The sequence below is a fragment of the Schistocerca cancellata genome, chromosome 4 (genome assembly GCF_023864275.1).
Source record: "Schistocerca cancellata isolate TAMUIC-IGC-003103 chromosome 4, iqSchCanc2.1, whole genome shotgun sequence".
Lineage (NCBI taxonomy): Eukaryota > Metazoa > Arthropoda > Insecta > Orthoptera > Acrididae > Schistocerca > Schistocerca cancellata.
In genome coordinates, this window is record NC_064629.1 from 405,848,766 (window position 1) to 405,875,501 (window position 26,736).

Below are 26,736 nucleotides of genomic sequence, written 5' to 3' on the forward strand. Positions count from 1 at the left end.
TGAAGGCTGATGTTTCAGGTGAACCACATCACACCGTGTGTAGCTGTTTGGAGATTGTCTTGGCCTTCTTTTAAGAGGGCAACATTATTTGTAATCTGGACAATCAGTTCATCTCTTGTTTTTCTTTTTCCTTATAGATTTTGCCTCTCTGCCTTTTCCATAGGCAAAAATCAGGAGGAGTAAAGTCTTATGACTTTGGTGGGCAAGAAACATAACCATTTCTGCTGATCCATCTTCTGCAGAATGTTAGGTTTAGATGATGTGTCATCTGATGACTAGAATGTGCAGGACCCTGTCATGCTGGCAGAATATATCCATCTTTGTAGCCAAAGAAACCCTTCCAGTAATGCTGGAAGATCATTTTCAAGGAAGTCTACATAATGAGGGCCTGTATGATGATTCTATAACACAGTAGGTCCAATCATCTCTGTATGATGATTCTATAACACAGTAGGTCCAATCATCTCATTGTCCATTGCACTATACCACCCATTTACAGACAAGTGTTTTTGAAAATGTGTCCCCAGAAAGGTATGTGGGTTTTAAGTGGTCCACTGATGTGTGTTTTGCGTGTTACTGAAACCATCATGGATGAAAGTAGATTCATCAATAAACTGAATTAATGGGATTATTCTGCAATTTGCCAATTACAAAATTCTAATTGTTTACCTTCAACTCTTTCTAAAAAGTTCTGAATTCACTGTAAATCATAAGGATAGAAAGTGTGCATATGTAATGTACACTATATTCTAGAATCTAGTATGAAGAACACCAATGTGTGCAAAAATTCTGCATGTGCTTTTTGAAGTACTACATTCTACCACCTGAATAAGGTCTTCTACTTCATAAAAACTCTCCTCATTTGTGCATTCACATGAAATATGATTGGCACTGCACACAGTTCAGTGAAAACTTGAACAAGCACTGTTTACTCTGGCACTATGCAATTAGGAAATCATCTGCCATATTCTCTACAAGCAGCAATAGCATTTCTATTACAAAACCCATACACAGATAGCATATTGGCACACTCTGAATCTATAAATACATGCAGTTTGCTTGAACAATATAGTAGACTTGGCCAACAAATCACCAACACATTTGAAAATTCAATTTTGTGAATCCAAGTGCAACTTCACAACTTGAATATCACAACAGGAATTACAAAGGATCAATAAATCCATAGCACCTGGAGTATTAACACATGAAATGAGAATATGTCTGTGTAACCAGCTGGACATATGTTGTAAAGAATGTGTAATTCAAATTATTTTATACTGCCAAATTCTATAATATTTACTTTTCCTCCTGAAACAGCCTGTACTTTTTTCCATTTTTCCTGAAATTTGGAAAAAGATATTCCCCACAGAGTGGTTAGTAGTGAATCGATGAAGTGGTTCTAGGAACTACACAAAATGGAACATGACTGAACTTTTAAGAAAATGCTCATGGAATAATGACACCACAGTGAAATTTCGTATCCTATACTAAACACTCTAATAAGTAATGCTCACTTCAAATTCAGCAGATCTGTGCATCTAACACTGTTATACAGGATAAAGTCACTTCAGATGAAGTTCTAAAGTCCCCTCGTGAGACATTTTACACCAGTGCAAATCAGCTGTGTTTGTTTGTTTATATGCTGCAACTCAATTATGAAATTTGAGTACAAATGCCTCTTGATAAATGAAATGAGAATTAAAGTATGCCAAAATAAAACTGGAATGAAAATTGTTTTCAGATTCTTCATACATCACAATCGAAGCAGTAAAGTGATCATTAGGAAACTATCCAAAATGAGTCTCAACACTAGAAAATGATGTTCATGTGAACAATAACCTGCAGAACAATCCAGCAAAGTAATACAATCAGTTAGTTCAGCAGCTGGTTGAGCATTGTGTCAGCAATCCTTAAAAGACATCTTGCTGTACACCATGAGCTGTATCAAAGATATTTAACTGACCACTACACTGGCTGTTGTGTAAATGTTCTTTGCCTTCTAAAAGCGTAGTGGTTTAGTATTTGACAGCAATAACATATACACTTGAAACTTGTGTGGCATGAAGAGCCACATCAATTTTAACAGAGTATGGATTTCATTTTTGAAACACACATTGCTTGATGTAGACGTACACAATATATGCCCTATATTCCCCAATACCAGTCAATTAAATATTTTTCCACGCAGTTAATGGTGTACAGAAAGATGTCTCATAATAAATACAAGCTGTGGAGCACCAAGCATATATGATTTTGGTATCATATCAGACCATTATGAAAAGTACCTACATTTTTATTCTTACAAATGTCACGCACAAGTTAAAAAATTCAGAACAATGTGTGCTTTTTAAGTTCTGTCAGTGATTTGGAACATTTTTTTTCCTGGTACATTTTGTAGTTTTAAGATTGGTCTTGAGCAGTGACATGTCATGCTGTGATCTTGATTTGTTTGTAAAGAAGCATACTGTCTGGCACACCATTAATAATACCCACTGAAAAACTGTATTTCACAGTAGCTGCCCTTACTATCTTAAAATTATTCTTACATGGTAATGGTTCCTACAGTAAAGTTTTTTTTTTCTCTTGTAATAGCACTAAAACATGGGACCTTCTAGAATTAATTTTTTTGTGTATGTGATACAGACAGTCAGCCCCTTTACAAATTAAGATTGGAGCTTAATTTCTGTGCCAGTTTTATTTTGACCATCCTGAATTACTATATAGAGATGCCAGCTCAAAGTCTATAGACACGTATTTCAAATACTGTATACGTTATTGCACCACTACCTGGAGGTAATAACAGTCCCTGTCTGTCAACGTGCTTGGCTTGCTGCAGGAATGCACTTGAGGTAAGAGAACTGTACGCTATCATTGAGGGAATGAGATACATGGATAGATGGAAGAGAGAGAGAGAGAGAGAGAGAGAGAGAGAGAGAGAGAGAGAGAGAGAGAGAGAGAGAGGAGAGATACAGGAGCCACCAGTATTCAAACTGCTGTAGAGTTGGTGACAATAAGAGGAGTATCAGCGTCAAAAGTTAGAGAGGATCATAATCATTCTCAAGTCAATGTTATGGAGTCATTACTCTATATCTTGATTCAAAAATAATTACACTCTGAAGGTGGGTTGCAGAGACAAGTTACAAAGGATCAGTGAAAATTGTTCAAATATAAACTAAATTTCATTATGACTGATTAATTTTGACAGAAAATACATACAGTTTAAGTATAAAAATGTATCAGGAAAAGAACTTTGAGAATGCAGTTACTGTAGACATGTATCTTAAGCGAAATAATTCAAATCTGCTCTTGCTGATTCGCCTGTTGCTGCTGTTCCTGCTACTGCTACTGCTACTACAACTAACACTGAAAAAAACTATTTCCAATTTACCTGATGGTTCTGACTGTGATCCATTCTCACTTGACCTTTCAGTGAAGGATTTTGTCTTTCTTCGAAATTTTCGGTGCCTAATTTTGTTTCTGGCAGCAATCTCATTTTCATTAGTATCACTGTCACTTTCACTTGTAGTATCATCACAAGGATAATGCCAATCAAAATGGCTGTCTACTATGGAGGTCTCATACATTTCAGGACTCTTTCCTATGTTATTTACAAACTTGTCATCAGTTAAGACTTGAAGTCTCCATGCTGCCTCACTTATGTACTGTGATAACCTGTAAATTAATATGGAACTATCATTCATTCACATTATAAAGGAACACGTGAACTTACATGTTTGTTAATAATTTAGGAGTAAAGATAACAACTCACCATATAGTAGTGGCATTGAGTTGTCAACAGGAACACAAATATGACTGAAAACTTTGCCAGCTGCCAACTTTCAGGAAAGTTCTGTTTTTGAACTACAGCACACACACACACACACACACACACACACACACACAGAGAGAGAGAGAGAGAGAGAGAGAGAGAGAGAGATTATATACAAACACGTACACACAGATTATGTATAAATACCTACCTGTACAGCTACAACGTGCAGGATGAACACACAATGCTGTTATTGCGTTTATATACGTAAAATGGAACGAAAGGTTTGTTGCTTGGAATGGGCAAAGGGAGAAGGAAGACAGGAAATGAGAGGGAGGGTTGGAGAAGGGTAGTTGATGGATTGGTGGGAGGCAGAATGCATACGGGATAGAAATGCAGGAGAAGATGCACCTGGCTCATAGTATAGGAATGTGCCACGCAGACACTGTAACCAGTTCGTTCATGCAGCACATGATGATGACGAGGATGATGATGATGATGACGATGATGATGTGGAGGAGTGCATTGGGAGGCGGTGACAGAACATAGGGAGGGAATACTATGGGAAGAAGGGAGGGCATGTATAATTAGTTATGTGAGGGTCCTGGGTCAGGGTGGAGGTGGGTGTGCGGCAGGGGTTTAGCAGAGTTCAATGACAGGAGGGTTTCAGTAACAAAGAATGTGTCACAAGGATAACTCCTAAATATGTAGACCAGAACGGCTGGTACTGGGGGAAAGGATCCAAATGGCAGTTGCTGAAATCAAACATGTAGTCAACTGTATGTTCTGCTAGTAGGTGGTCAACCCTGTTCTTGGCCATAGTTTGTAGGTGACCATTCGTTTGGGTGGACAGTTGATTGGTGGTCACAATCATATCACCATAAGAAGGATATTCAAGTGGGTACACATACTGTGACAACAGTTGCTGTTAAGAAAATAATCATAAAGTTTGAAGCCACAGGTTGTTTAGAAGACTGGCTCCATAGTGGGTGATGAGACAGAAGTGCTACTCCTGCTCTGACAGTTCAAGAAGAAATGGAGACTTTAACAGATTCATCTCTACATGGTGAAATCAGGGCTCGTGAAGTCACACTTCGCACCACAATTCCATGCAGTACTGTTTGAAGAGCACTAAAGCATACCCTCCAATGCTATACATAAGAAAATCCAGTGTTGCAATGAATTGTTGGCCAACAATTTTGTGACGTGGGGAGCATGTGTGGTGTGGTCACTTCAAAAGATGGGGGTAGATGACGATAGGATGTCTAAGATGTTGTGGACCAACAAAGCTCATTTCACACTCCGAGGGTCTGTCAGTGCCTACAACTAAAGAATTTGGGCAACCGAAAATCCTAGAACAGTCATGGAAACTCCATTGCATGGTGAGAAAGTCACGGTATGGTGTGTATTTACGACATCAGTCATGATCAGATCCATTTTCTTCGACAAAATGCAGGCTGATGCTTTTCAAACTGTCAGCGTGATGGGTGTGAGATACACTGTTACCTGGCTCATTAACACCTGCTGGACTTTTTTGCAGGATGGCACTCCATCCTACATTGCTATGTGTGTGAAAGATTTCTTGTGCAGATAATTTGGAGATGATTGTTGTAACGTAGCAACTACATTACTTAGTACTGTATAAATATACCCACTCCATTTTGCAATTTTATTTAAAGGCTTCAGTAACAATTTTAATAATAATAATATTAACAATAACAATAACCTAAGGGCTTCACTCAAATTTAAACCAAAATAATTCATGCCAGCCAGAAAGTGACATGAATTAATATATTTTTGTTATAAATCAAATTAAATGTAAATGAGTGTATGCAGAAAGCAGTGGGCAGGCATATGTCGAATGATCAGTATAGAAGGTTGGTTGTTTTTGTGGAAGGAGACCAGACAGCGAGGTCATCGGTCTCATCACATTAGGGAAGGATGCGGAAGGAAGTCGGCCGTGCCCTTTGAAAGGAACCATCCCGGCATTTGCCTGGAGTGATTTAGGGAAATCACGGAAAACCTAAATCAGGATGGCCGGACGCAGTATTGAACCGTCATCCTCCCGAACGCGAGTCCAGTGTCAGTACAGAAGGCTCTGAGACATCTGGAGTTGGAAAGCACACTGGTTGACATCGCCGGATGTAGATGGGAGTGCCAGCTGTGTGGGAAAATGATAGGTTTCTAGTACCTCCTAGAACAATTTCAGTGTAGTAAGCATGCAGGCTTGTGATTGCTGAGCCCCCCCTCCCGTCGTAGAAGATGGCGATATTGCAAGATTGTGAGATATTGGCATCAAGAGAAAATAGTCCCACTTGCTCTTAACCCTTCAGGTTAAGAAAAATATATTTTTAATGTAATCTAAAGCACATAATTGATGACAGGGGTTAAAAAAGCTATCTCCTGTCTTACATGCTATTTTCTTTCATTAGTTTTTAAAATGAGTAGTGACATGATTACTCATCGGCACAGAGGTACGAATCAAGTGGAGGGGAGCGCTAGTTTTGGCATTGGCGCTTTTAGTCTGGAGAGTTGCTCTGGGTCTTTCATCATGGACAAACCCGTATCTAACCACTCCAATGAAATGCTAACTTTATTCGGTCAGTGAGTACTTTTACAGTACAAATGGCTTTCCAGGCACCGCTGGAACAGCAGTTGAGTAGCAACAGGTTATTCCACAATTTAATGCACCAGTGTACACGAGGCAGTGATTTTGATTGTGTGATACAAAGGCTCATTGGAACTGTGATGAATTTTAGAACAATGGTAGAACTGCATATCTCAATGAAGATGCTGTCTCATGATCATGGGTAAACCAATCTACATTCATTGTGTAATGTGGTAATGTTCAGGCATATGAGTGTTTGTTGTAGTTGCATCATTAGAAGTCCTGTGTGGCAGTGGAAAATTAATTGTTTAACTCGTAAGTGAAACCGGTATGTAAATTCTATGTACGTAGAGAGAAGACATATTGTTCTTGAAGGGGCTAACGTATATTGCATTGTTCTGAAGGACAGCTTGATTCATTGTGAAGATAATTTATGAACATAAATGAGAGATGTGTCATCACGAGGCGTGTAAGTGAAGACATTAGATTGATACTCTGTCATTTGTGTGCCCTCGGATTAACTACAGGTGCTAGACATCACTGTAATAGTGATCTCTTGCAGTTGTAACATGTGCTTTATCGGAGGACACTGCGCCTCTGAATTATATTTCACCTATCACGGTAGGTACGTGTTCTTATTTGCTGCAACACCATTTTTTATGACAATATTATTTGGTTGATTTGCTGCTTCCCAAGATTGCTTACAGTGAGTAGCATCGAGAGTGGGAGAGTGAGACTCCCTTCAAGAGCCAAACATCTTCGAGAAATATAAATGTCATGGTTTGTGGTGCTTACGAGATGTAACAAATGTTAGGTGGATGTTGGCCCACTGCGTGCCCTATTTGATACAATCAGTGTGGCACCAAGGTTATCAAGTGACTAACCACTGGCTTCGATACACAGTATGCAACTCATGTTTTATCATATTCTAGCATTGGGCTTAGTCATAATGGTAGTCAGGTGGAATAAATCTCAGAGTAATAAACCGCTCCACCAACCCTGCTAACTTCCATCATGGGCTGAGCTGCTACTTCTGTCATGCTTGGCCTCCCAGATCCTCAGACCTAAATCTGTGAAACTATTGCTCCTGGGGTTACCTGAAGTTTCATGTCTACTGTGATCATCCGAGCTCATTAGAGATGCTAAAAGATGACATCCTATGGCAATTTCTCATCCTACCTTCTGATATGCAGTACAGCAGTGTTAACAAAATTGTCCCTTGGCTACAGTTATTGTTGATGAATGATGGCTGACATACTGAGCATTTACTATAAAGAATTGAAGTAGTGAAGGCAGCAGAGGATCAAGTAGGTAAAAAGACGAGGACTAGTAGAAATCCTTGGGTAACAGAAGAAATATTGAATTTAATTGATGAAAGGCGAAAATATAAAAATGCAGTAAATGAAGCAGGCAAAAAGGAATACAAACGTCTCAAAAATGAGATCGACAGGAAGTGCAAAATGGCTAAGCAGGGATGGCTAGAAGACAAATGTAAGGATGTAGAGGCTTATCTCACTAGGGGTACGATAGATACTGCCTACAGGAAAATTAAATAGACCTTGAGATAAGAGTTAACCACTTGCATGAACATAAAGAGCTCAGATGGAAACCCAGTTCTAAGCAAAGAAGGGAAAGCAGAAAGGTGGAAGGGGTATATAGAAGGTCTATACAAGGGCGATGTACTTGAGGACAATATTATGGAAATGGAAGAGGATGTAGATGAAGATGAAATGGGAGATACGATACTGCGTGAAGAGTTTGACAGAGCACTGAAAGACCTGAGTCGAAACAAGGCCCCCGGAGTAGACAAAATTCCATTGGAACTACTGACGGCCTTGGGAGAGCAAGTCCTGACAAAACTATACCATCTGGTGAGCAAGATGTATGAAACAGGCGAAATACCCTCAGACTTCAAGAAGAATATAATAATTCCAATCCCAAAGAAAGCAGGTGTTGACAGATGTGAAAATTACCGAACTATCAGTTTAATAAGTCACAGCTGCAAAATACTAACGCGAATTCTTTACAGAAGAATGGAAAAACTAGTAGAAGCCAACCTCAGGGAAGATCAGTTTGGATTTTGTAGAAATGTTGGAACATGTGAGGCAATACTGACCCTACGACTCATCTTAGAAGCTAGATTAAGGAAGGGCAAACCTATGTTTCTAGCATTTGTAGACTTAGAGAAAGCTTTTGACAATGTTGACTGGAATACTCTCTTTCAAATTCTGAAGGTGGCAGGGGTAAAATACAGAGAGAGAAAGGCTATTTACAAATTGTACAGAAACCAGGTGGCAGTTATAAGAATCGAGGGGCATGAAAGGGAAGCAGTGGTTGGGAAGGGAGTGAGACAGGGCTGTAGCCAATCCCCGATGTTATTCAATCTGTATATTGAGCAAGCAGTGAAGGAAACAAAAGAAAAATTTGGAGTAGGTATTAAAATCCATGGAGAAGAAATAAAAACTTTGAGGTTCGCCGATGACATTGTAATTCTGTCAGAGACAGCAAAGGACTTGGAAGAGCAGTTGAACGGAATGGACAGTGTCTTGAAAGGTGGATATAAGATGAACATCAACAAAAGCAAAACGAGGATAATGGAATGTAGTCGAATTAAGTCGGGTGATGCTGAGGGAATTAGATTAGGAAATGAGACACTTAAAGTAGTAAAGGGGTTTTGCTATTTGGGGAGCAAAATAACTGATGATGGTCAAAGTAGAGAGGATATAAAATGTAGACTGGCAATGGCAAGGAAAGTGTTTCTGAAGAAGAGGAATTTGTTAACATCGAGTATAGATTTAAGTGTCAGGAAGTCATTTCTGAAAATATTGGTATGGAGTGTAGCCATGTATGGAAGTGAAACATGGACGATAAATAGTTTGGACAAGAAGAGAATAGAAGCTTTTGAAATGTGGTGCTACAGAAGAATGCTGAAGATTAGATGGGTAGATCACATAACTAATGAGGAATTATTGAATAGAATTGGGGAGAAGAGAAGTTTGTGGCACAACTTGACTAGAATAAGAGATCGATTGGTAGGACATGTTCTGAGGCATCAAGGGATCACCAATTTAGTATTGGAGGGCAGTGTGGAGGGTAAAAATCGTAGAGGGAGACCAAGAGATGAATACACTAAGCAGATTCAGAAGCATATAGGTTGCTGTAGGTACTGGGAGATGAAGAGGCTTGTACAGGATAGAGTAGCATGGAGAGCTGCATCAAACCAGTCTCAGGACTGAAGACCACAACAACAACAACAACAACTATAAAGAACATTATTTTTGCTTAAAAACAATTGTTACCCTAATTATTGCTTTTGTATCACGTTCTTGTTGTTGTTGTTGTGGTCTTCAGTCCAGCGACAAGTTTGATGAAGATCGCCATACTACTCTATCCTGTGCGAGCTTCTTCATCTCCGAGTAACTGCTGCAACCTACATCCTTCTCAATTTGCTTTGTGTATTCATCTCTTTGTCTCCCTCTACGATTTTACCTTCCACGATTCCCTCCAATACTAAGTCAGTGATCCCTTGATGCCTCAGAACATGTCCTACCAACCGGTCCCTTCCTTTAGTCAGGTTGTGCGACAATTTCCTCTTCTCCCCAACTCCATCCAGTACCTCCTCATTACGTGATAATGAAGTTAAATCTGTTGGTCATTTTGCACTTTTGTGTTTGTGTGTGTGGGGGGGAGGAGGAGTTGCGCGCGTGCATGCAGGACATGCATTACAACCGATAAGCTTCCTAGTTTTGATAAAGTGAAGAACAAAACACAAAAATTAAGTACATTACAAACACCTTTTTCATTCCTGAAATACGTGCAACAATTTAGGTATACAGTGCACAAAAGACTCCACATACCACATACCTGTGTAAACGATTTGGAAGAGTTTCATCAGTCACAGAGGAAGGCACAGCTTTACAATGTAATGTTTCTCTAGAACCAGATGCACGTGATTTATAATACAAAGTGCTGGTCTCTTCTAAGCATTCTTTTAAACAAAACAATAGATCCCGAACTATGCATCTGTTGTTCACAAAACCATTATCAGCAATATAACTGCTCCAATTGTGTGATTGTTCAGTAAGAGAACATCTTCTTTTAGATTTTAAACTCTCTTGCTTTAGCCATTGCTTTGGTTTAGTTACATAGTACACTTCTGGAGGTGAACAGTCATAAACACCCTGACTAATACCTGTAAAAAATATCAAATATTAGACACAAAAAGAAGGGAAGAAACTGTCACTATATCACTTTTATCAGTAATTCACACACGATTCATTTAAAATTTCACTATTTTATGCCAGTTGCTTGTGATAAAGCATTTCCTATGCATGGTATATTCATGTAAAAAAGAGATATTATTTTTCAAACATTTTCTAATAACTAACTCATACTAAGATATAAAGGTATCCAGATTTTGTTGTTATTTTGTGCATCTTGGACTCAACACACTGTTGGAATGCATATTATTTTTATCACACATAAGAAACACAGATAATGAATAAGATTATCCTTCACACATATTCAACAACCTCAATCACTTGGGGAGAGGGGGAGAGGGGGGGGGAGAGGGGGAGAGAGAGAGAGAGAGAGAGAGAGAGAGAGAGAGAGAGAGAGAGAGAGAGTGGGGGGGGGGGGGGGACATGCTACACTGAATTGAAATGAAGGAGGAAATAGGTTGCTGCTGTTTTTGAAGGAGGCCATGGAAAACCTTTATCTTCATAGCTGGATAAGAATGGGATGGGTGATATTCCCAAATTTGAATCTCATGTCTTAATCACTGCACCACATCACTTTGTGTCAGCTTCTCCAAATATGTGGTTGTTTGCACCAAGAGACTGTAGTAGTATTTAGCAAAATATGTTCTTCATCTTTTGTCTATAACAATCATGAAACAGTAATCAACTTGCCTTTGTTTTAAGAGCTTCTTTCACAAATGTAGTCTCCATTCTTTTTTGGATTAGACACATTTGTATTAGTGATTGTTGTCTGTTCTAATCTTTCCATGGAAAACAGGTTCTATCTAGAGTAACCACAGAAACAGAAGATTGGTGGGTAACTGCTTCAAATCTTAATCTTGAAGATTGGAAGCACAAGCTGTGAATGACTGCATGTGTGCTGGATTGACAGATGATGCAATGAGGCAAGAATCCTAACACAGGTGAGCACAGCTTGCTGGGGCGGGGGGTGGGGGGAAAAGGAGGGGGGGGGGGGTGGTAGCAAGTGGAGCTACACTATGCACTATGTGATCAAAAGCAAAAGCATCCGGACACATGGCTGAAAATGACTTTCAAGTTCATGGCACCGTCCATTAGTAATGCTGGAATTCGATATGGTGTTGGCCAACCCTTAGCCTTGATAACAGCTTCCACTCTTGCATGCATACATCCAGTCAGGTGCTGGAAGTTTTCTTGGGGAATGGCAGCCCAGTCTTCACAGAGTGCTGCACTGAGGAGAGGTATTGATGTCGGTCTTTGACACCTGGCATGAAGTTGGTGTTTCAAAACATCCCAAACGTGTTCTATAGGTTTCAGGTTATGGATCTGTGCAGGAGAGTCCATTACAGGGATGTTATTGTCATGTAACCACTCTGCCACAGGCCATGCATTCTGAACAGGTTAAAAGACGCTATCGCCATCCCCGAATTGCTCTTTAACAGTGGGAAGCAAGAAGGTGCTTAAAACATCAATGTAGGCCTGTGATGTGATAGTGCCATGCAAAACAACAGTGGGTGCAAGCCCCCTACATGAAAAACATGACGACACCATAATACCATCACCTCAAAATTTTACTGTTGGCTCTGCACACACTGGCAGATGACGTTCACCGGGCATTCACCACACCCACACCCTGCCATTGGATCACCACATTGTGTACCGTGATTCGTCACTTCACACAACATTTTTCCACTATTCAATTATCCAATGTTTACACTCCTTACACCAAAAGAGGCATCGTTTGGCATTTATCTGCGTGATGTGTGGCATATGAGCAGCTGCTCTACCATGAAGTCCAAGTTTTCTTCCCTCCTGCCTAACTGTCATAGTACTTGCAGAGGATCCTGATGCAGTTTGGAATTCCTGTGTGATGGTCTGGATAGATGTCTGCCTATTACACATTACGACCCTCTTCAACTGTCGGTGGTCTCTGTCAGTCAACAGAGGAGGTTGGCCTGTATGCTTTTGTGGTGTACTTGTCCCATGACGTTTCCACTTCACTACCACATCGGAAACAGTGGACCTGGGGATGTTTGGGAATGTGGAAACCTCACGTACAGATGTATAACACAAGTGACACCCAATCACCTGACCATCTTTGAAGTCCGTGAGTTTTGTGGAGTGTCACGTTCTGCTCTCTCACAATCTCCAATGACTACTGAGGTTAGTGAAATGGAGTACCTGGAAGTAGGTGGCAGCATAATGCACCTAATATGAAAAACATATGTTTTTGGGGGTGTCCTGATACTTTTGATCACATAGTGTATCTTTTGAATAGCAGTTCACATCACACCCAATGCTAATGGCAAAATATGTGGGCCATGAAGGAATGCGCAGTGTGAGGGGTGCCACCATAGTAAAAACTCAGAGGTCATGGATTATTTCTGGCTACCACATAAAGAATATCTATATTTATAAAGATGCAGAATAGGCAATGGTGTCACATGAAAGAGAGAAATGAGGTGAGGAATGATGGCTACATACCCACTCTGTAAATACTTTAGATATGGACAACGGAAAATATGGTTGTGCCTATTACCTTGAAAAATTAATAACTTCTAAACATTTTAAGTGATCTTAATGAAGTAAGTGCACTGACAGCTTTTGAACAGCACTATCCACGAATACCTTCCTTCAGAATTTCTATTAATGAAATACAACTTGGGTTCATTCTGAGAGGAGAAAAACACATTCTAGTGCAAAATAAAGTTTACAGCACTAAGTATTGTAATAGATAATGGACCACAGTAGTTATCTGCAGAGCTTTCATTCTCCATAAGTTTAAAGTACATAAGAATAAATAATGCCAATTTTGACCACTTCAGTAAATAAGATTAACTAAGCCCAACACCAAGGACGCCAGCAAAAAACTCATGCCACTACATAACTTCTGGTGAAATTCTATCCCTGGTTCATTGTAATACTTCTAGTAGCAGTAAGTTAAATGCAATTTTTATTCTTTATAAAGTTCATGTACAACCAACGAAAAACATTATGCTAGATTTTCTGATTTTTAAAAAAACAAGGAAACTGATACTTTTCAACACATCAAAGGAATCATCATGCAAGTATGAGTCATGTGAAATGTTTAGATGCACAGTTTTTATAGTAATATGTACAGTACTTGTAATTTTATAGGTTTTGCAACAACAGATGAAATCTATAGAAATTCTGTGTAGGTTCATGAACTTTGAACTGGAGCACTAATTTTAAGGACTTGTAAAATTTCAGCATAAATTCATAGAGTTTGAAAAGTTACCTAGAACTGATTTTGTGTCATATTAACTCTGAACAGCGATGCTGTGAGCTGGACTTTGTCCATTCTCGATCATGCTTATGATTCTATCTGTCATGGCATACACACACAGAATTAATCATGGGTTCAATGAGACATTTGCTGCACTGAACCAGCATGTGCTAAGGACATTTCTTCATTTCACCAACCGTAATCCTGCCTGCAATTTACTCAATTCATAGGAAGTTAACAGAAAATAACAGCGTAATGCAACACTTATGATTGCCCCTAGACACATACAAAGCCAACAAAATTTGAAAATAGATCATGCACCTTATCAAGCCCTTTTACACAAAGGGACGGTGTATAAGGAGGGAGTTTAATGCAGCGTACTGAAGAACTTTGGAAGACAAACATAAATCTACCCTATCTTATTAATGCTAAAGTTCAAGGAGCTGACAGAAAATAAGGAGAACAAACCGAGTATCAGGTGCTGTTGGAAACAGAAGTTGATGGAAAAATATTTACTTAAAATGAGCATCATCATCATCGAGAATTTTCAACAAGGTTTTGAATCACATATGATGTGGCTCAGTGGTAAAGTGCCAGATCACAGAACCAACCGTGTCAGGCTCAATACTCAGACGTTCCTAGGATTTTTATCTGTCACTTACCAATTCTTTCAGCTATGGAAATGTTTGTTGACATGAAAAATGTTGAGTTGCACCATGGTTCAGAATCCACATTAAACTTTAAGTACCCTATACATTGATAGGTAAGTCTGGTCAAAGATCAGCAGAAGGCGACAGCAGGACAATGCCTAGTACAACTCTGTACTATTCTAATCAATCTTTGGGTTGCTGACAGCTTTAATTATAAAACAAAAACTGAATTATGAAAAGAGGTTCAAAGGGCATATGACAACATAACTTCTATAGTGTGTAGATGGCTTGCACAAGACTAAGTTCTTGACATGTTCTTCGCAATCCAGAAGGAAATAATCACCCTGTTTATGGGAAGGAAGGGGAGACAGAGCCCAGAATGAGTGAGAGTGAATGGGTAGCTGACTTTGCATTTGTCACTGATATAAAATATGTCACTTCAAATGAAGGCTCTATTGATTATTAACATATGCAATAAAATTAGTACACTCATGCATGAACAATGTCTATTCCAAAAGCAGCTGTGTATAGGGAAACTGACATTTTTCAAATGTCTTTCACTCCTATAATTATCTTCAGATGGTTTTCACTAACAAACAGACTGATTCACAAGGAAGGTTTGTGTACTAAATTTGTAATTATAGAAGTGACGAGTGTGCAGTATACCACTGTTATCTGTTCCATATGTAACTGGTGTTTGGAGGGACATTTCAAGCTATGGGTTGGTCAGCTGCAGAAGAGGCAGTATCTTTCAGGAAAAGCAGTAAACAGTCACTGACACTCCAGAGTGCAGCGAAGCTTGACCATAATCTATATATAGCTCCACATATTACAAATTAAATTCCCCATCATGTTTTTCTGTCTGTATGCGAAGGCTAATCTCACCAATAGCTGTCAGGATTTTGATGCAGTTTTTCCTAACAGACAAATAGAGGCATGAGGAAAATGTGTGTATATAATTTATTTGCTCAAACATTGGTTGCATAATAACACACAGTCGCATATCCATAATAGTTTTATTACAATAAACATGTGATGATGTAAAGAGAGAGAATTAAGGAAAATCGCATACCTCTACTATTTATTAACAGTGACTTGTATTTGTTCAATTTGCACATATTTGACAAACAAGTACAACAGTGTAGTGACAAGACCCTATTTTACTGTGAGCAATTAATTGCAGTAAAAAATAAAAGTAGAGTGTAAAAGGTATGCCTTTCATGTTAGTTTTCAAAATCTTATGTTTATTTTTCTTTTTTCTATTCCTTTAAAGCTACTGAAAATAGTCAACACTTTCTGTAGATAGTTAAGGAAGTTTTATTCAGCTACAAATACTTTCTCTCTTGTGTATTTTATATTGAATAAGTCATTAATACAACTGTTCAAAAGAGTTAGGGGTACATAAACATGATTTTGGCCACCTGCCATACTTGATTGAGCAATAATTGAGGAGTGGCTATGTTACTAAATTATACGGTTATCATACAAAAATTAACACAACAAAACATCATTACATTCTTGATTATTTACATAAAAAGAATTGCTATCATCGTTATCCACTTCTTGTCCCATGCTCTTGGCCAAAAACACAATCTCATTGACTACAGGCTCCACAGGTACTGACTCAAATGCCTCAGAGTCACATTCAACAACATACTCTAGCCAAAGCTTCTTCCAAGCAGAAGCAAGAGTTCTCTTGGTAACCACTTCCCATGCCTTTTCAATCATCTTGATGCAGGAAATGATGTTGAAGTGATACCGTATTTACTCAAATCTAAGCCGCACTCGAATCTAAGCCGCACCTGAAAAATGAGACTCGAAATCAAGGAAAAAAAAATTCCCGAATCTAAGCCGCACCTGAAATTTGAGACTCGAAATTCAAGGGAAGAGAAATGTTTTAGGCCGCACCTCCAAATCGAAACAAAGCTGGTTCATTGTAATATGAGACACAATTTAGGTCGAATGAATGACGATACAGCTACAGTAGTTTGGTTCGAGTCGTAAGCTTAGCAGTTAAGCTTTACCAGGTAGTCATTGCTATGCGTCAGGCGCTCCATCCATATTTATATGGGTACCCTTCCTTTTTCACATGCTTTGTCTGGTTTGAATCAATTGCTTATTTTTCTTTGTTACGTCACTCTAGCTGAAAATGCATTATTGAATTGTGTCATGCACTGTTTGTCGCATTCTGATGATGTGTGTTTACGACCTGTCGCCGCTCGCGGCATGGCTTTCTTTTGTGCGCCCTACCGCCGCTTACAATTAAAAAAAGAGAGGAATTGTCTCATTAGCGAAACAATGGCAAGAGACTGCTATTTGTTGTTACTTACACTGCTGCTTTCTTTGATAATGATCAACAAGAACCAAATAATAGATTGCATATGGTAGTGATGTTCTCAACGAGAGTTTAGCTAAAAAATTTTCTCCGTTTGAAAATCTTTGCAGACGCCTCTTTCGTACATTACATTCTGCACAGAAGTTAGTCATCTTAGGTTTAAAAATCTAGTCAATTGCCGTGCTTCATTTCTGACTGTATCACTATTAGGCATAAGAATAATACAAATATACATGACATTATATGTATATTCTCCCACGTTTGCTGTTGTCTCACACTAGTTTCGTAGTTTATTAGGCAGACAGGATTTAAATGAGATAGCAGCAAACACGAAAGAATACATGGCAAAATGTTTATATTCATATTATTCTTATGGTTAAGAGAATACTGCATGTGATTCGCAATTCATAAAAGTTCCTATTAGCAACCATCTCTTCTCACAGGGAGGAAAAAGTTCAGAACGTAGAGTTGGCCATATTGACAAACATCCCAAACAGTCTTGCCAGTTGGATTTTCGTAGCATATTGAAATGCTGCTACATTGGAAGATGAACAATACGGAATTTGTATTTACTTTGTTAGATAATGTATGAAAATGCAGTGGTCGAAACTTGGGGCGGAGAAAAAAGCTCGTCTTCCACCTTTTTTTTTTTAATTTTTTTACTGACGCACAGGTTTTGGAGCCAGTATTTATCTTTATGCCTGCAAAGCATGTCTGTGTAGCGCTACATATTTTTGACGGCAGAAGTTAGTTGTGGCGGCACCTACCAACATTTTTTCAGAACTTCCGCTTACTTTGCACTCGATTCTAAGCCGCAGGCGGTTTTTTGGATTACAAAAACCGGAAAAAAAGTGCGGCTTAGATTCGAGTAAATACGGTATTTCCAAAACTCTCTGAGAGTGAAATTGGTAGCTTCAGTCAACTCAAAGCAATGCTTGAAGAGTGCTTTACTGTAAAGCTCCTTAAAGTTAGAAATAATCTGCTGGTCTATAGGCTGGAGTAACGGAGTGGTGTTGGGAGGCAGAAATTGGATCTTGATGAGTTGAAATTCTACAAAGAAGGTGGTCATGTAGGCATGGGAAATGGGTAGGAGCATTGTCTGTAACAAGCAAGACCTGGAGTGGCGGTTTCATCTCAAGAAAATATTTTTTCACCAAAGGACCAAACACTCCATTGATACACTTCTTGAGCACTCGTGGAGTTTCGTAATGGTAAAAAAGCAGCAGTTTAATTTTCAATTTACTGCTTGAATTGGCACAGACAGCAGTGTGAGAAGGTCTTTCAATGGCTTGTGAGCAGGTAACACATTCTCCTCTGGTGTTATAAAGGTAAGTGTTATAACGTCAAGTTGAACACATATATTTCAAAAACGACACAACACATTTAAGTCACAGGGCAAGTTGACCAAGCAAGACATGTGAACATGGTAACATTCAAATAAGCACTAAGTCCAAGTCTAGCGGATGCTGGCCGCTTAGGTGGCGCGGCTGCTGCATGGCTGGCAGACAGCGCCGCATGTAGAGGACGCGCGTAATTGCGCGGCGGCACTTTGAATGATCGGCGCGTCACAACACTTTTCCCCCCTTTGAAATTTTTGCACTGGTCTTGATGGAGGTGGCCTGTAGATGGCTAATGTCCATAGGCATTGTTTGACTGGCCATGAAGTCTCAAGGAGGAGGCTTCCCATACAGACAGAAGTGTCCCCGATGATAACAGGTTGAGATGACAGGAGACGTAGGGGTCGTATCTGCTGGGGGCCCGTGCACCAATCTGCCTGTTGCGGCAAGTACGGTTGATATAACAGAAGACATGGGCAATGTGTTGGCATCCGTAGGAGGAGGAGGCGAGTAGAGTTGCTCCGACAGATGATGGTCATCCGGTTCCTGCATGGGCACGTCTCCTGGTGGCATCCGTTCTTGTGCTGGCAGCGAGATGATGGTGAGAGGGCTGCGTTGTAAGTAAGGAGAGATGCCAAGATCCCGAGCGTCAGGTAGAGCCAAAGGTGGTGTAGCGGCATCTGGAACAGGCGTTGCCTGCACTCTGAGGCCGAAGCTGGTCCGAATGACGCACTGCAACACCCGTGTCCATCTGGATTTCATACAGGCATCGGCCACGGTGTCGTAAGATGTGGCCTGGACTCCATTTTGGCCACCTGCCATATCCCCATATCCATACAAGGTCGCCGGCGTTGAACCGGCCAAGCGAAGGCACCCACGGCTGTGAGGTGGAAGGCCGCAGAAGATGAAGTAGCGTGCGGGGCTGTTGGCTATGTAAGAGCTCAGCTGGGCTGTGGTCACCCATGGGGGTGAAACGGTAAGAAGAAAGAAATTGGAGAAGCGCATCATCAGCAGCAGAAGAAGTCAGGAGTTTCCTCATCTGAGCCTTAAATGTGCGGACCAGTCGTTCAGCCTCACCGTTAGATTGCAGATGGAACGGAGGGGCCGTGACATGCATGACACCATGATGAGCACAAAAATCCGCAAATTCGGAAGAGGCAAATTGCGGACCATTATCAGTAACAAGAGTAGAGGGAAGGCCTTCCAAAGAAAAAATGTGGGTGAGAGCACTTGTGGTTGCCGCGATGCTAGGTGACGTGCAACGGACAATGAAAGGAAAGTTAGAGTAGGCGTCAATTACGAGTAGCCAATAAGTACCTAAAAAGGTCCCGCGGAGTCAGCATGAATGCGCTCCCAGGGCTTCTCAGGCAAAGGCCACGGTGACAAAGATAACTTCGGTGCAGCGGCCTGTGATGCACAAGGGCCACAGGCAGTGACCATGTGTACGATTTCAGAGTCGATGCCAGGCCAGTACACATGACAGCGTGCCAGAGATTTTGTGTGAGACACACCCAAGTGCCCTTGGTAAAGGAGGTGCAAGATCGAAGCACACAAGGACGCAGGTACCACAACACGCGGCAACGCATTGTCGGTGGAAAGGAGGATAACACCATCCCTAGCCGTGAGGCGGTAGCGCAAAGCGAAGTAGTTCCGCAACGGATCAGAAGTCTTACTGGACGGCCGGTGATGGGGAATCCGTCCACAACCCGCTGCTCGGCAACGTCCAGGTGTAAACACAAAAGTTCGTCCCTACTGAATGTGAGATCAGGACCCATGGAAAAGCGAGATAGTGCATCAGCATTCACATGTTGAGCCATCGGCCGAAAATGAATCTCACAATTGAACCGAGACAAGTAAAGAGCCCAACACTGGAGGCGGTGTGCAGCCTTGTCGGGAAGTGACGTTGATGGATGAAACAAGGAAACAAGTGGTTTGTGGTCCATAACAAGATGAAATTTGGATCCATAAAGAAAAACACCAAACCTATGAAGAGCATAAATAATGGCCAAAGCTGCTTTTTCAATTTGAGAATATTTCCGTTGGGCGTCCGTGAGCGTTCATAAGCAATGGATTGTTCAGAACCGTCAGAAAAATGGTGCGCAAGGACGGCACCAACCCCATATTTTGAGGTGTCCGTGGCAAGAATGAGATGTTGTCCAGGTCGATAAGTAGCTAGGCACAGGGCCTGTTTCAGCATAGTCTTCAATTTTTGGAAAGCTGCATCGCATGACACGATGCAACGGCTGAGCCACCGAGCCGCAGATGGTAAAAACCTGTGATAGTATGCTAATTTCTCCAAGAAAGCCTGCAGTTCTTTAACAGACGTAGGCGAGGAAGGGCATCGATCACAACGATAGTTTGCTGAAGTGGACGAATACCATCCCGAGAGAGTTGGAACCCCAAGTATGTGAAAGATGCCCGAAAAAATTGTGATTTCTGAAGATTACACTTAAGACCGGCAGTCTGTAAGACATGAAAAAGTGTGCGGAGATTCTGAAGATGTTCTTCAGTGGTGGAGCCAGTGACAACAATGTCGTCCATGTAATTGATACACCCAGGGACAGGGAGCAATAATTGTTCCAAGAATCGCTGAAAGAGAGCAGGGGCGCTGGGAACCTCGAATGGCAATCGTTGGTATTGATAGAGGCTGAAAGGCGTGTTAAAGACATGAAAAAGTGTGCGGAGATTCTGAAGATGTTCTTCAGTGGTGGAGCCAGTGACAACAATGTCGTCCATGTAATTGATACACCCAGGGACAGGGAGCAATAATTGTTCCAAGAATCGCTGAAAGAGAGCAGGGGCGCTGGCAACCCCGAATGGCAATCGTTGGTATTGATAGAGGCTGAAAGGCGTGTTAAGGACCAGAAACTGCCGGGAAGCAGTGTCGAGAGGAAGTTGAAGATAAGCTTCTGACAGGTCAATTTTAGAAAAATACTGGCCTCCCGCAAGTTTAGTGAACAATTCTTCAGGTCGGGGCATAGGGTAAGTGTCGATGAGGCATTGGACATTTACAGTGGCTTTGAAATTGCCACAGAGACAAATATCACCATTGGGCTTAGCAACGACAATGACAGGAGAGGACCACTCACTTGAAGTGACAGGAAGCAAGACCCCTGAAGCAGTGAGACGATCCAGCTCCCGTTTTACCCGATCACGAAGGGCCACAAGAATGGGCTGAGCCCGAAAAAACTTAGGCCGAGCAGTGGGTTTGAGTGATATGAGCTTCAAAATCGTTTGCACGGCCTAACCCAGGAGAAAAAAGGGATGAAAATGTCGTCGACAAGGAATCCAATTGAGCATAAAGAATGGTATCAGAGACGATATTGACAGAGTCATCTACGGAGAACCCAAAAACGCAAAAGGTATCGAAACCAAAAAGATTTTCCGCATTACTATGGTCGATCACAAATATGGTAACAGTGCGAATGACAGATTTGTAAGATACCTCAGCATTAAATTGTCCGAAGAGAGAAATCTTCCGTTTATTGTACATCCGTAATTGTCTAGTGACAGGTGATAGGATTGGAGAACCCAACTGAAGATACATCTGAGAATTAATGATAGTGGCAGCAGTATCCACCTGCATGCGAACATCCCGACCAAGGATTTGGACTGTGAGGAATAACTTCCCTGAAAGGGAAGAAGTGCAATTGACAGACAACACAGAAGCAGAATCAGCGTCATGGTCATGAACATCACGTATGTGGTCGGATTTGAAAACGGAAGACACATGACCCTTCTTTTTGCAATTGTGACACACGACCGAACATTGGGGACAATCCTCGCGTGAATGTTTCGTAAAACACCACGGACATGAAGGAAGTTGCCAGGGATTTTGCTGCAGTTTCTGAGAGGGTTGTTTACGATTAGGCCGAAGCTGCGCGTGGGAGCAAACTGCGGCCACATCGGCCAGTGGGGACACGCTGCACATGTTGTCAACAGCGCACAGAGGTTGTATTTCCCCCACGTCACCACATGCCTCTATTTGCACTCCAGCGGCGCGAGAAATTTCAAAAGACTGTGCGATGGATAGGACTTCACCTAGAGTCGGATTTGCCAACTGAAGGGCACATTGCCTCACTTCTTTGTCAGGCGCCAACCGGATAATAGCATCCCGTACCATGGAATCCGCATAGGATTCTTTGTGAATGTAAGTAACATATTGACACTTTCGACTGAGGTCGTGAAGCTCAGCAGCCCAATCACGATAGGATTGATTTGGTTGTTTTTGACAACGATAAAAGGCAACACGAGAGGCTACCACATGTGTTTTCTTATGAAAATATGTGGACAGAAGTGAGCACATTTCAGCAAAGGACAAAGACGCAGGATCTTTCAAAGGAGCCAATTGTGACAACAACCGGTACATTTGAGGTGGAATCCATGAAAGGAACAGAGACTTACATCTTTGTTCATCCGTGACATGAAATGCCAAGAAGTGCTGTCAAAGACGTTTTTCGTAATCAGACCAGTGTTCCACCGTCTCGTCGTAAGGAGGGAAAGGAGGTATAGACAATGACGAGAATTGGCCCGCATTGGACGCCACAACGAAATCACGAATCACCAATGTGAGAAGCGTTTGCTGTTCAATGAGACCTTGCAATAGTTGCTCTAAAGTAGCCATGGAAACCTGCGGGTCAACGGTGAAAAGGAAAAATCCACTACCTCGTCGCCAATTGTTATAACGTCAAGTTGAGCACATATATTTCAAAAACGACGCAACACATGTAAGCCACAGGGCAAGTTGACCAAGCAAGACATGTGAACACGGTAACATTCAAATAAGCACTAAGTCCAAGTCTAGCGGACGCTGGCCGGCTGGCCGCTTAGGTGGTGCGGCTGCTGCATGGCTGGCAGACAGCACCGCATGTAGAGGACGTGCATAACTGCGCAGCGGCACTTTGAATGATCGGCGCGTCACAACAGTAAGCTTCTGTATCTTTTTCCAGAATAGACCGGTCTCAACACAATTAAAAACCTGTTGTGGCAGATAACTCTCAGAATCTATGGGCATCTTGAAGTCGCTGATGAAGTTCTCTATTGCCTTTGTGTCAGAGCTGGCAGCTTCGCTGTGCCTCACGACACTGTGGATGTCGGTTCTTCTCTTAAACTTCTTGAACCACCCACAGCTTCACTTAAACACTTCTTCAACTGCTGATGATGCTGGCATCTTCTTAATGAAGTTAGCAAAAATCATTCTTGTGTACTCACAAATGATGTTCTCATTAATAGTGTTGTCCTGCAATTGCTTTTCATTTATCTATATAAGGAGCAACCTTTCGACATCATCCAGAATATGAAACTGTTGTTTAGATACTCTTGACATGCCCTTTGAAGCATCTATCTCCTTAATATTGTCTTAGTTCTTGAGGATAGCGTAAATAGTTGATCTAAACTGAATAGTATGTGTGTGCTAAATCAGCAATGCTCACACCACATTCGCGTTTTTCAATGATTTTACATTTCACTTCTAAGGTAATTTTCTTTCTCTTATGGTCATCCTCTTGCAGCTTTATCTTCATGGAAATTACTACAAAAATTATTAAAAGTTGCATGATAAAAAAAAAGATCTGAACACAAGTTTATAAAAATGTGTGATCACAAGATGCACTAAGATGGTAACAGAAAGAGTGCTAAACCCAGACTGCAGTACATACTAAAGAGATTGTTCATATAACACTGCCGACAATGAAAGGTGTTCATATTGATGTAAGTTTCCCCCGCTGCACACAAACGGCTGGTGACGTGACACTAAATTGTCATCACTCGTTATGCAAAACATTGCTCAGTGAGTGAGTCATTTTTTTAAAAACTTGTTTTGTTCATTATGCAAATTGCACATTATGGGAGGTGATCACTAAACAAGATACCACTTTAATGTCTTATTATTCTCTTGAGCTTGTAAGAGCCTCCCACGCAAACTAAACCTCCAGAAATGTCTCAGTTTAGCCGGTGAGTCTGTAGATTATGGTATAAGGGGCATACAGTATAAATGGCCATGCTTTCCCACCAGAGTTTTGTGATAATTAAGCCAGTCCATTCTTGAACTGATTTAGTGAGTCGCCACATAGGAATTCTTCCTACCTGTTATGTGGAGATGCTCTTGTAGTTTTGTGTACCCTTGCACAGCCATAGCAGAACTGTTGGATTCTCAAAGTGCAGTGCTACTGTCTATGTTTTATGTAATTAAGCAGACAGAAGTTTTTTGTGCAAATAATTTTTACATATAATCCTATTACAGGGCGTTTATTTAAGAAACTTCATAAAATAAAATTGTTCACACTGATTATAAGCAATCTACTAACAGTAGGAGAGCACACGACTACATCAAAAGGCATCCTATCAACAACAGCTGACTATGGCGCACAGTCTGTAACTTCAGTATACAATCGATATAGTTCATATAAGATCATACATCTTTGGTTATGCCTAAGTTCTTCATTTATTTATTAATATCAACGTTTCCTGGCATTGTAAAATTACTGGAAGATAGTATTTTTGGCCCGTAGACTACTCCTAATGTCTGTGTGGAAAAAGGCAACTTTTGTTAGCAAATATTTATTAATAACAATTACTTGATTTGCACCAGAATAAATGTACTTTCCCTATGTATCTCTTTGCTGACGTCATGAGTGATTTCTGCATCAGTATCTCATTCCACTGGCTCTGAATGCACTACATGGCCAACCACATCTGCTGGTCAGCATGGGAACCTACTGCTCGCTTTTTTCTCTATGCGTACTGCAGCGATGATACATTCACTTCCTGTATGTGAAATAGCAAAACTGGAAATAAAGTAAAATGTGCTCTTATCTGCAAATAATGTGTACCTTATGAGCTCAATTCATTCACAATAATATATCAACATTATACACAGATTCTGCCGTGAAACAAAATTTGCACACTGCCCTAGCGTTTGAAAGCTCACTCTCCAGCAAGTACTTCGACTACTCATTCAGCAAATTACCATTACAATTTCTGGTTCAGCACCAAGAGATACAAAATCAGTATGTAAAGGTTTGATAAACAAACAAAATTTACGTTCACCTGTATTCAATGCTGAAACAAGTTTATCAGTTTTTCTTTCAGAGTTTTCTGAGCTGGTACTAGGTTCCAAGTGATGAGAAACCTCAGTTTTCAACATAGACTCAGTTTCTTCTGTGCCACTCAATGAGGAACTTTCATCTTGCATGTACTCATAGCCAAGGAGAAGCATGGAGAACAAATTCTCCATAATTTCAGCCCTGCAAAAAAACAGAAAACAACTCAGTACTAAAAGTCTCCATACTTTTGTTTCATCTTATACATTATTTGCAAAATATTAATTCTTAATGTAGCCAAAATAAAAGAGTGTGAATAGTAACCATGTAATTTCATTGGTGGAAGACATTGGTAGCAAGGAAAATGAAGTGCAGTGTTGTTTCAGGTGAAGGGGAAAAGAAGATAATAGCTATAGGATCAGTTGCGGCTCATTGTTGAAGTCTCTGAGGTGGAGCCATTTCAAAATATAATGAAAATATATTTCTCAATAATGTATTGCTAAATTTAAATTATCAGGTGAATTCTGAATATTTCCCACATGAATAAAGACAATCAATGTTTTGGGAACTGTTGGCTGACATTCAGTAAGAATGTTTTGATACCGTTTTAGATAGTTTTTTGTTTCCGTCATTGGTAATTCTATGCATGGTTGGAGCAAGTTTGTAATTGCCTCACTAGCTAGCACTAGAACATGAAAATATTAAGTTTCATGAATGAAGAGAGGAAATCGTTGGTGAAAAAATGTCACTATTTGGATTTGAAAAGATGAAAAACATTACGCATGCAGCAAAGCAAACATACACTGCATTAACGATCTCTCTCTAAAACACATCTTTTAGTACAATTTGTTGTAATTAAGTGCCGGGAAATGTGTCATCGGCTGATAAATGCAGTGGCATATCCAGGAGTTTGGTTTGGAAGGGGCTTGACTCAGCTGAGGTAAGACTTTATAAAGGTAAACACCAAAACATTAATAAAGCAAACATAATTTTATTTTGCTCATTTACTGCGTAGCGAATCTCCTCAGATAACTTTTTTCAAAATTCTTCAACTATTTTGATGGGTTGTAGGCTGTCAGATATATCCAGGTCAATACACATGGCAGCCAAACCTTTAACCTGTCTCCCATCATTGTCATACACAAGTACGAATTTATAAAAGAATTTTTATATTTGGGAAATCTCATTTTTCATTTGATGTGCCTCTGCTGCTGTTTGGGGGAAATGTTTCCTGTCTCGCTAAAGCTTCTTCCCACGAGTTAGTTCCCCTGATAACAAGAAAGGGTGAGAGAAGTCGCTGCTGTAAACATATGCAGCTGCCACTACCGAGTTCAGATTCTCTGTTTTTCTGATGGCACTTGGTATAAAGGCGAACAGGTCAAGAATTGATGAGTGCTCTGCTCTCAAAAAACAAATTCTTAACTGTCCCAATACAAATCAATGAAAGGAAAGAATGCATTCAATCTGAAAGTTACATATCTACTAATAGGACAAGTTGTTCTTATTCATGAGTACGATAATGACTTAAAAGAT

General features: G+C 40.4%; 1 protein-coding gene across 1 annotated transcript in view; it reads right to left on the bottom strand.

The window, feature by feature from the left end:
• Nucleotides 1-26,736, bottom strand: part of LOC126183882 (zinc finger FYVE domain-containing protein 26) — a 329,860-nt gene that overhangs the window by 277,361 nt on the left and 25,763 nt on the right. The window contains exons 4-6 of the mRNA XM_049926187.1: nucleotides 25,211-25,407; nucleotides 10,242-10,569; nucleotides 3,389-3,672 (exon numbers count right to left, since the gene is read on the bottom strand). Coding sequence (XP_049782144.1) covers nucleotides 3,389-3,672; nucleotides 10,242-10,569; nucleotides 25,211-25,407 — 809 coding nt within the window. The remainder of the gene's footprint in view (nucleotides 1-3,388; nucleotides 3,673-10,241; nucleotides 10,570-25,210; nucleotides 25,408-26,736) is intronic.